This window comes from Gekko japonicus, unplaced genomic scaffold (assembly GCF_001447785.1).
Source record: "Gekko japonicus isolate JY-2015 unplaced genomic scaffold, Gekko_japonicus_V1.1 scaffold643, whole genome shotgun sequence".
Classification (NCBI taxonomy): Eukaryota; Metazoa; Chordata; class Lepidosauria; order Squamata; family Gekkonidae; genus Gekko; species Gekko japonicus.
In genome coordinates this window covers 242,203-253,723 of record NW_015164201.1, presented here as the reverse complement: position 1 = coordinate 253,723, position 11,521 = coordinate 242,203, and the positions used below count along the sequence as shown (strand labels likewise).

Here is an 11,521-nt window from a genome sequence, read left to right as displayed (position 1 = left end):
AGAACTATGGCCTTCTCATAGCCCCCCTGAAAACCTATTTCTAGATCTGTAATCTTGAAGTCAGAGAGCCTTGATTTCCGGGTTCCCTGGAGAGGCAGCATAGGAATTTTCCAAATAAGCAAATGAACTGTGCGCAGCTTTTAGAGGCAGCAACTCTGCCTACGTTTCTGTTCAGCTTATTGGGATTGCTCTCCAGGCACAAACCGGCTTCAGATCTGGCTGCGTGCCAGGCTGGTAAATGATTGTCTTCATTTGCTACATTTCATTAATTTAAAAATAAGATATAAGTGCTCATTTCTGGATCATTAAAAATAATGTTGCACGCAGTATATCCTTCAAGTAACTTCTTTCTGTACTGCACATCTCTCCTCTCTCCTTCCCCCACTTTGCAACAAAAATCTTGTAACTGACAATATGCACGCAATATGCTTTGTTTTCCTGCCATGCTGCTAAGTGAACAGAAGGGTTGGGTGTATGGGGGAGAGGGGTGGGGTAGTAGCCTGGGGGGCTCGGCATGCAGCTGATCTGGGGTCCAGTTGTTGACGTCTCCAGTCAACAAGACCCCAGAAAGCAGGAGTTGTGGGGAGGCGCTTCCTTTGCCTGAGACCCCGAAGAGCCACTGCCTGTCAGAATAGGCGATGCTGAGCTAGGTAGACCAATGATCTGGCTTCATAAAAGGCAGCTTCATATGCTCATATTTTGAGGGAGAGGTCGTGGCTCAGTGGCAGAGTCTCTGCTTTGCACATAGAAGATAGACTCGTAGAGTCACAGAGTTGGAAGGGGTCATACAGGCCACCTGGGACAACCCCCTGCTCAGTGCGGGATCCGCCTAGAGCATCCCTGACAAACGTTTGTCCAGCCACTGCTTCAGTTAAGAGTCTCGACTTCAAGTTAAGAGTCGCAGTGCTGGGAAAGATCCTTCTTTGCATGAGACCCTGGAGAGCCATGGCCAGTCAGGGTAGACAATACTGATGTGGATGAATCAGTGGTCTGAGGTCCTTTCCACATTTGCCTGCCATTCCTAAGAGCACTTCGGTCGGGGGCCCAAAATCTATTGGTTATACCAGGCCCCAAGGATTTCAAACTGGCTGGGACCAGGGCTAGGGCTTTTTCGGTGGCGGCTCCTACCTGGTGGAATGAACTCCCGGGGGAGATCTGGGCCCTGCGGGACCTTGAGCAGTTCCTCAGGGCCTGCAAGACTGAGCTCTTCCGCCAGGCTTTTGAGTAGGAGCCGCCGCCGCCCTACTATACCACCACCGTCAAGACATCTGAATGGAGGCAGAATTTGGAATTACATTGGAAAGGCCATCGCCACTGGATATGTACGCTGAGAATACCAGCTCGAGTCATGGGGATACCATCTTGGATCTAGGACACTAGTAACTGGATAGGGCACTTTAGTCTTGATGTTTTTATTATGTTTTTATATGTTTTTATTTATGGCTAGACTAATGATCTGGCCTCTGTTAGCCGCCCTGAGCCCACTGGGGAGGGCAGGATACAAGTGTAAAAATAAATAAATAAATAAATTCCGGATTTTCTCAGTGTTTGAGTCGAGGCAATTTAAGTCCACGGCAAAACAGCATCCAAATATTCTGGGGCAGCAGGAGGCTGAAACCGGGCTGACCACTGAAGGGAGGTAATGTAATGCAGAATGGGGGGGGGGGGAGACCCGGAATAAAAAGGAGGTTGAATTCGATTTTAGTGCAGAATTGCTTGGAGGACACTGCAGTGAACATGGATTAAAAGGGGAGTGCAGAGAGGACCTGAGTCGGCATTGCGGCTTCAGGTGTTCTTGCCCTTTTTTCCATGGCTCCAGAGGAAGGTTGGGTTGGGAGCTCCCTCTGGACTTGAACCCACAGGGGCAGTCGGTGTGGCGAAAGGCACGCGCTCAGGCCTTCCTCTCCTCCCGTTTCCAGTCAAACTTGTCATCGCCTGGGATGAAATCTCAAAACTGGAAAGGACGTCCAACGTGATCCTGACGGAGAGCATTCACGTGTGTTCCCATGGGGAGGATCACTACTTTTCCATGTTCTTGCACATCAGTGAAACTTTCCTTCTCATGGAGCAGCTGGCCCTGTATGCCATTCGGAGGCTCTTCGACAAGGAGACCTTTGAAGGGGACCCCGTCCTCCATGATCCCTTGCAAATCACCAAGAGGTAATTTTAAAAGTAAAAGAAACTAGAATGGCTGTTTGTTTTGGGGTGGGGTGGGGGAGCTGTTTCTGTTCTGCTTTTCGGTTGTGAGATCCTCAGAGTAGCTTGCAGCGGTAAGAACGGTTTTGGAATGCATCACAAATCATAAAACAACAATAAAAACAGTAAAATGGTAGAAACCTGCAGAGTAGAAACGAAACAAAAACGCATACAGCTACGGAAGGCGGCAGCCAAATTAGGAAACAGGAGTTCAGTTCAGACCAGGGAAGACAAAGATGACAGTGTGAGGAATGCGAGCCGATTTCTCCCACCGACAGGACAGGGAGCCCTGAGGATCTGTGGGGTTTGGGGAAGGGGTGGGGGAGCATGAGCCGTCAGAGCTGAGGAGGCATTCCCCCACGACTCTGCCCTGAACTAAGAGAGAGCTTCAGAGGAGGAGAAGCGAAAAACAAGCGGGAGAAACACACACACACACACCGAGATACTGGCTGGCAGTTCTGTCCTAAGGTTACCCATAGAGGGCCAGTTAACGCCATTGCCCTGGGTAAAAAGTATCATTTCACAGTGGACTTTGTCCTTTGTAATTACGCTGTAATTACATTCACCCCCCCCCCCCCCCCCTGAAAACCTGTAGCTCTTTGGGCTGTTCCTGAGGTAGTGCACCGAAAGCCAGGAGCATCAGTTCAAGTCTTGAAATATTAAACAGAAAAAAAGATCTTTGGCAGACCTCTGCAACCGAACTCCCCTTCTCTGTTCCCCAGAGGCCTCGAAAGCCGAGCCCACAGCGAGCAGTTCAACGCGTTCTTCAGGCTACCCAAAGAGGAGACGCTGAGGGAGGTGCACGAGTGTTTCTTATGGGTGCCTTTCAGCCACTACAACACCCTGGGGAAAATGTGCATTTCTGAGAACTACATCTGTTTTGCCAGCCAGGACGGCTCCCTGTGCAGCGTAATCATCCCCCTGAGAGAGGTAAGTCTGGCGGGGGCCGGAGCCAAACCACAGGGCGTAAATCTTCCTTTCCTTCCAGCTTTCCAGTAACTGCAGAAGCTCGCTCGCTCAAGTCAAGAGGCTTTTTGTGGTGTGGAGTCTCTCGTTATGGGTTCTGTTCTTGAGTTCTGCTCTTGTTGGGGTTTTAATGGGGTGTGTAAGCCACTTCGGGCAGAGAGGGAGGATGGAAATGCTTTGAATAAAACAATCATTGTGATGATGGTTGCGCCTTTCTTTTCGGGGGGGGGGGAAGTAATATTAAACTATGTTCAGCTGTACATAGAAGCCCTATTGCAATCCCAACTAGAAGGGGTTATTTTTCCCTAGTTGTTGGTCTGAAGATTGCCAGGAATATGGGGGGGGGGGGAACCGCTTGCATTGAACTGCTAAAAATCGGTGAATGGAATTTACCTTGTGGGCGTGTTTAGGATTGTACCTTGAAAGTCCTAATGAATATGTACTTTTCCTTGCACCCCCCCCCCAATGTGCACAGCGTATGATTTGCCTCTGAAATTAGCTAGAAGCCTTACAAAACTTGATGCTTTCTGAGCTAAAGTGGTATTTGCACGTAGCTTATGTCAGCAGAGAGACTGCAGTCTCAAGAACTTCCACACCACATAAGTCCTTCTGGATAGATTTGAATGTTTTAGAAATGAATGGCCTTTTGGGGTCTTGTACAATAACAAAAGCTTAGTATTAATCTTGTAAATTAATCTCGCTTACTTTGTGTTTTTCTTTTTACATTGATTCTTTATTTTTACTCCTAAAAAAAAAAAAAAGCCTGATAACATTCAGGAGAAAAGGACACAGGTTCTGCCTATTAGCCTTGGCTGCCACGGGCGTGTTGGGGATAAACCCTTAACGTATGACCAAACTGAAGGGTTCCTAGTTTGTTACTTTATCTATTTCTTTAAAACATGAATATCCTGCCTTTCCCCAGTGCCCAAGGCAGCTAACAAAATATAAACATTCACAGTTAAAAACATAATTGAAACACATAAAACAACACACATCAAGTTAAAACTGCAAGTCCTGCAACATATCAGCCACGGCTACCAATCAGGGACGTTTATTGGTTGCTTCCACCAAAGGCGCATTGAAATAATGCCACTTTGCACCTTTTACAGAAGGGAAGAGAGTGGGAGAGCTTTCTGTACCCAAGCATGGGCGCAGCCCCTGAAAATGCATGTGCACAGGCTGTATGCAGATGAGCGGACCACCCAAAATGAGGCCCCTGATGGCCTCAGTGGAATGAATGACTTGCTTATTACAGTCATGGGCCAGCACAGATTACCTCAATCAGTGCACGGGGTCATATCCCGAGGTCCTGAGATCTTTTCCTCTTTGCTGCCTGCAGGTCATCGCAGTTGAGTCCCCTGACCCCACTAGCAAAGCAGTCAGCATCAGCACTAAAGGAACGAAAGCCTTTCGGTTCTCGGAAGTCAGGGATTTTGAACTCCTGGTGACGAAGCTCCGAAGTAGGTGTGGGGCAGCCCCAAGCCCCCAGCATGTTGCGAATGTGGAGGTAAAGACTAGGCTTGTCTTGTTTTCCTTGCTGATGTGTAGCTCATCCTCCTTTCAGACATCATGGCAAACCACAGTTTTCTTCATTGTGGTTGATCAAACCTTAGTTAGTGGTGCCGTCCCTGTGCTTGTGATCCAGCTAACCGGAGTTAGTTAATGGATTTTTAAACCAGGTTTCTACAGATGAGATTTTTTGTAAACCAGTTGGAATTGAGTCCAATTAGCACCTCAGAGCCCAACAAGAGTTCCAGGGTATAAGCTTTTGAGAGTCAGAGCTCCATTCCTCAGACACGAGCAGCGTTTTACTGCAGACCAGCTCGGCTCCCCTCTGAAGCTGTCTTTTTGTAAAACCAGGGTTCATAGTAATCACAGTTCATTGCAGTGTGGAAATTCGGTTAGGCTGCAGTGTGGAAATACGGTTAGGCTGCCCCAAAGATGGCCATATAGGGAGGATACCCTGCTGGATGGGTAGTAAGAGAGGGGCATGAAACAGACAAACTGGGGTTTATGCACAATGAATAATAATAATAGTTATCATATGGCATTGTGTGTAGTACAGCCAGGAGATCCAAAGATTGCCTGGCAGCCTTAAGTTTTAGCTCATTGGCGTCATGCACCACTAGGTGGTGAGCTAGTGGTCTGAGAGAGCTTTGAAAGAGCTGTGACAGACCCAGGGTCACCCAGCTAGCTTCTTGTGGAGAAGTGTGGAATTGAACTCAGTTCTACAGATTTGTTCCTCTTAACCACTACACCATGGTGGCTCTCTTTATGCGCAAATAGTAGACTAACCAGAGTTTGTTGCCTAAAGCCCAGTTTATTGTGCTGTCTCAATGCAATCTAAGAGCTGGTGTGGCAAACTGGCTTATTAGTATATTGATTTGCTGTACGCGTGTGTATGTACATGTCCTCTACTTTCAACTCGTATTTTGTAATTTTGTAACCCACCTTTATAAATAAATTTAGTGAATGAATAAATAAATTTAATAAATAAATCCATAAATTTAATAAATAAATCCATAAATTTACATGTCCTCTACTTTCAACTTGTATTTTGTAATTTTGTAACCCACCTAAATAAATTTAATAAATAAATCTATAAATTTAATAAATAAAATGTATTAAAGTGGCTTAAAACATAAAATACAATTCTTACTACTTACTACACTCCTCCATCTCTCTTTATGAAGTATAATTCTGTCACTATTCATCCCTTCCTGAAATTTTATAACTTCTTCTCTGCTGCCATCTTGTAATTGGTGAAAGAAAATCCATACCATTACCCTCCATACTGTTGTTCCCAAACAGACAGCATCTCCCCAGGTTTCTCAACTGGAGGTTGTTGCTTTGCAGACCGTTGTTTCTTTGGGGGGGAGGGGGGGAGGCCATTTCCATCTTATCCAACCCAGCGGTTGCCTCTGTGCTTGTGCATAGCTGTATCCAGATGTTGTTTCACATGTGCATCTTGCAGGTTGCGGCTGGCCCAAGCCCCGACTCTCTCTTGGACTACTACGAGGGTCAGCCAATAGCAAGCCACAAGGGCAACAGCAAGACCGTCAGCACGGAAGCACTCATGACGGTCTTCCACCCTCAGGATATGGAAAATCTGGACTCTAAAATGGTAAGGACAAAAAGCAATGGAAATAGAAGACATTAGGAGAGAATCCAGAAATGTCTGCGGAGTTCAGAGTTTCCTTTGGAGGGGGCAGGTTTTGTATTTCTCGCAATTTTCCACATCCAGTTTCTGCTGCCTTTTTGTTTTGTAATAAGGAAGCTGTTTTGTTCAACGTAGCAAATTTCTGCCTTTCTTCCATTTTTCTGGGATCAGCTACATTATCAAAATGTGGGCAGGGCCTTCAGGTGGGGAAGGGTGATGAGTTCCAGATTGGGAAGGACAGATGAAGCTTGCCTCTTCTTCTCAGTAAAGAAATAGGTGGGCCAAAGAGAGTTGACCAAGGGACCGTGTTTTGATCGGGACTGTTCCTTCGCGTCTTTTTGTGAGCCACTCTAAGCAGGCATGTTTTTTTCTTTTAGCTTTGCATCTTATGAGAAGCTTTGTTGAATTTTGTGGCTTTTCACTCTTCTCATCTTGAAAGCTCCTTGCTTTTAGGATCAAATTCTGATGGCTTGAAGCATTATCAGAGATATTTGGTCCACATCTGCATTCAGGTGTCATGATAAACTGTGGGTGTATAAATTGTGGTGGTTAGTAGTGACATCTGACATGCCAACATATCGAGGTCTGTTTTTTGGCACCAAACCAGAGCTACAACTAACTGGTTTGTTTTGATGTCTAAATTCATGAGCCATGGCTCAAGTCTCACTGCTTGCAGTTAACCTGCCACCATATGGCAGTGTAGAAAAGGTATACTTTCTGCTGAAAAGTGTAGAAACAGTGAGGAGTATACAAATGGAGATTTGTCACTTAAATTATATCTGGTAGCCTAACCAGCCTGTTGCACCAACCATAGCTTATTATGATTCTGGAGGCAGCCATCTTGCCAATATTTGGTGATGCTTTGTTATTAGTGCTTGTATATAATAACATATATGGAAATAGCAAATAATATAAGTAGGGATGGGCATGAACCGGCTCATGAATGTATGTTCGTGATGAATTTTGGGCAGTTTGTGGTTTGTGAACTGAAGAGCCGCCACAAACTTCCATGAACTTTAAGGCAGTTCATGGTGGTTTGTGAAAAGCAGAAAGCAGGGATTGTGAAGAGCAGAAAGCAGGGCTCAGAGCAGAGGCTCTGAGCCATTTAAACCCCTGCTTTCTGCTCCCTGCTGCTTTTTGCAAGGAAACACCTGCTTTCTGCTCCCTGCAAAAAGTGGCAGGGAGCAGAAAGCAGGGGGTTAAACGGCTCAGAGCCATTAAATGGTCATTTAAACCCCTGCTTTCTGCTCCCCACTACTCTTTGCAGGGAGCAGAAAGCAGGTGTTTCCCTGCGAAAAGCAGTGGGGAGCAGAAAGCGGGGGTAACTGCTATGAACTGGTTCAATAAACTTAACAATCTCCTGATTCATATCAGTTTATGGTTCAACCATGAACCAAAAGGAACCGCAAAAATGCAGTTCATGCCCATCCCTATATATAAACCTTCTAGTTCACATTTTATGTAGTAACAAAAGCTGTAGTTCTTGGGTCCCTCTACTTTAAACAGTAGAGGCTGCCTCAGTTTTTAAATCTGTCTTTGCTGGTTTGGCTGCTATTGCCATCATGTTTGAGCTGAATTTTTGCAATATACTTCAGAGGCTTTCTGATATCTTGTTTTGCTAGTTAAAAGAAAAAATGAAAGAGCAGTCCTGGAATATCCTTTTCATAGAATGTGGCCATGGTGTAAGTATGTTTCGGACAAGGAAGACCCGAGACCTGATTGTCAGAGGGATCCCAGAGGTGCTGAGAGGAGAACTCTGGCTGCTGTTCTCAGGTATCTAACTCCTACATGACACTGTGGTTGTTGTTTTTTTTAAGAAGTCTTTCAGCTATTCCCTGTAGCCTGTCCCAGCTGTTGGCTGAATTGCTGTGATGTCGCTGAATGTTCACTAACATTGAGGCAAGCAATCTGTGAACTTTGGGGACCTTCAGACTTCTTGTTTCTTGAAAAGCATTCCCCTCCCCAGTGCTACTGTTAACCTAATTTTGAAACAGAGAAGTGCTTCATATCCAGTTTGTGATATGGCAAGGATTACCATTCAGAGGAAGAAAAGAGTCAAAGATTTCCTTGGAGTAATACAAACTGTTAAATCTCTGCAGCTCCGGTGAGAGCAGCCAAGTTGGCTCTTGTGTATACACAATGTTTATTGAGTTGGGGTTGTTTGAAATAACTGTAAGCCATAGCAGGGAAATCAGAGTCCATTTCTGGCGGTCTTGCATGTGATGAATGTGCTGTGTAGCTTGGATCCGAGTCTCAGGAGTTTGACCCAAGTTTTGTGCGCGGAATTGCATATTTGCAGCATGTGCAGTTGTGTATTGCAAGAAAACTATGCGAATGTCCTCTTGCTTGTGTTCTCTAACAGTGTACACTAAACACGTTGGCAGGCGCTGTGAATGACATGGCAACCAACCCTGGTTACTATGGTGAGCTGGTCGAGCAGTCTCTGGGGACGTGCACTTTGGCGACGGATGAGATCGAACGGGATCTGCGTCGCTCCTTGCCTGAACACCCGGCCTTCCAAAGCGACACTGGCATTTCCGCTCTCAGGAGGGTACTCACGGCCTATGCCTACAGGAATCCCAGGATTGGATATTGTCAGGTGTGGTATGCCCATCCATTGCATTTGAATATTGGTATAATGTAAATTTGTTGCATTATGCATGTAATTGTAACAATATTGCAACACAGTACACAGGTGTGCCTGTTCTTGAGGTGTCCTTTTTTCTGTGCAACTCTGAGGACTGGTACATGTGTGCTCATTCACTTGCTAACGGCAATATCCAGTGATGATTGGCATGTGTAAATGGTGCACCACAGGTAGAATTCTCGTTTCTTCTCACATCACCCCCGTCATCAACAGAATTTGCAGAATACAAAGGTGCTAAACTCACAAAACAATTACTGCCTGGCTGGTTGAAGATGTTCGCAAGGCACCAAAAATTTAACCGGCTTAAGTGCCAAGTTAACAACTGGGGAGGGTATTCCATAGCCAAGGTGTCACCACAGAGAAGGCCTTGTTTCTGTCTGCCACCCACTTTACTTCAGAAGGACCGCTGTCATTGATCTTAACTACTGAGCTTTTTCATATGAGGGCAGACTGTCTTTTGGTGGAGTATATTCATATATTTGTCCCTAACCAAGTCCAGAGAAATCTGAGGGGTGTACATGTTTGTGTGAACATGACCAGAACGACCCGACCCCCCGCCACCAGTCTCCTGTTTCAGGCTTGCTGTCTCTCTTACTAATATTGGCTACCATGCTTGGTCATTGATAGGCAATGAATATTTTGACTTCGGTGCTGCTGCTTTACGCCAAAGAGGAGGAAGCTTTCTGGCTTTTGGTTGCTGTGTGCGAAAGAATGTTACCCGATTATTTCAACCGCCGAATCATTGGTACTCTTTTACTGATTTATTTTCTTATTGTTACTTTTCCAAAGCATTGAAACACCACATCTGGGGCCAAATTAAAATACTAAAAAAACAGAGCCAGTGAGAAATGTAATGGTCTCTCCACAACTGCCATACAGCAATGCATTTCCAAAGCATTGAAACACCACATCTGGGCCCAAATTAAAATACTAAAAAACCACAGCCAGTGAGAAATGTAATGATCTCTCCACAACTGCCATACAGCAATGCGGTTTCAACAACACGCTCCCTGAAATTTGTTTTGCAAGCCCTCCTAACAGCTAGTAAGGAAATGACTCAGTGCCCGACCTGCAGAAGGCCATCCCAGAGCCATGGTGTGGTGACAAAGAAGGCCCAATTTCTAGCATACGCCAGACAAAAAAGAAGGATTAGTCAACAGGCAACACTGGGCAAATCTTCCAGGAGAGATGGCCCTTCAGATGCTTGAAGGAGTTTCAAAGTCAAAGCCTGTGTCTTGCATTTAACCCAGAGGCGAATCATCAGCCAGTGCAAAGCTGCAGTCACAGTGGCTCGTTTGCACCAGCTGAGGCTTCTGTGCTTTCCTCAAGGGCAGCCCCGTATAGCTTGTGTTACAGTAGTCCGTCCCAGAGATTATTGTATCATGGATCCACACTGTCAAATCAGCTAAGTGTAAAAGGAATGATAGCTTTTTAACCAAATATAATAGAGGGAGGATGCTATTTCACCACCTGGATTTGATTCGTAAAGAGATGTGCAAGATCCAGAAGCACTCCGAGTCCTGGGGTTTTTTACCTGCTCAAAGGAAACTTAAACTCTCTTTCCCCCTAAAATAATTGGTTCTGTCAGCCAGCATCCCTTCCATCTTGTCTGGATGCAGTCTCTCCCTGCTCCCCCAATCCATGGGACAACTATACCCAGACATTGGTTCAGGGCAGAAAGAGCCACATCTGGCCTATCAGGGTGTCATTAGCCTATTCTTGATAATCCTCTCCAGAGCTCTGGATGATCTCATTAAGTGGCTCAACAGAGAATGTAAAACAAATGCGTAAAAGTAAGAACCTCTGGGGAGTGCTGCATTTCAGGAGCCGTGTAATTGATTCTGCATCTCTGATGTACCTTAGCCTTATCTGTACAATAATCTCATTAGTGACCAAAAGAGATACTGAACAGCTGACTGTGCAGTTAAGATAGACACCGGTAATTGATTTCCAGATGCATGTTGGGAATGCTGTGTGGACTGCATACTTTTAAGGGTTGGTTTGCGCAAACCCTGTATGTGCAGTCAGGGAGAGGCTGCACAGGCCTCAAACTGTGCATCCCGGACAATGGGGGTTAGGGGTTGGTGCTTGTTTCATGTCATTTCCCCTCGTCTCATGTTTTTTTCAGAGAGAAGCTTTACTAGAATCAGGCATGTATATTATTGTGAGGGTGCCCACCTACCTCCACTGTATATAACAGGGTCCCTGGACAGTAAGGACATGAAGTAGCCCTTGGTTAGACTGGTTTTAAAGTTTGCCACAGTGCACACGACCCAAGGAATTGATGGCTCTGAATTGTACAATATTATAAAACAAGGGTTTTAACTATATATATACAAAACCTAAATTTGGTAGAGCAGATTGTCCTAAATGTGAAAATGGCATTTGTTGAAGCAATCCTAAGAACACTCTCCTAGGAGTAAGCCTCATTGATTATTACTTCTCAGTAGACCCATTCAGGCTTGCTTCCTGACCTTGTTCAGATCTGCCTTTGGCCGTGTTACAGTCAGTTCACATGGATTCATCTCTCCTTCTGCATGCTTTAACCGCTC

At 45.4% G+C, this 11,521-nt stretch overlaps 1 protein-coding gene across 1 annotated transcript in view; it reads left to right on the top strand.

Moving 5' to 3' along the window:
- Nucleotides 1-11,521, top strand: part of TBC1D8B (TBC1 domain family member 8B) — a 39,918-nt gene that overhangs the window by 15,928 nt on the left and 12,469 nt on the right. The window contains exons 5-11 of the mRNA XM_015408390.1: nt 1,920-2,160; nt 2,919-3,126; nt 4,502-4,669; nt 6,137-6,286; nt 7,945-8,095; nt 8,707-8,921; nt 9,597-9,714. Of these exons, the coding sequence (XP_015263876.1) occupies nt 1,920-2,160; nt 2,919-3,126; nt 4,502-4,669; nt 6,137-6,286; nt 7,945-8,095; nt 8,707-8,921; nt 9,597-9,714 (1,251 nt within the window). The remainder of the gene's footprint in view (nt 1-1,919; nt 2,161-2,918; nt 3,127-4,501; nt 4,670-6,136; nt 6,287-7,944; nt 8,096-8,706; nt 8,922-9,596; nt 9,715-11,521) is intronic.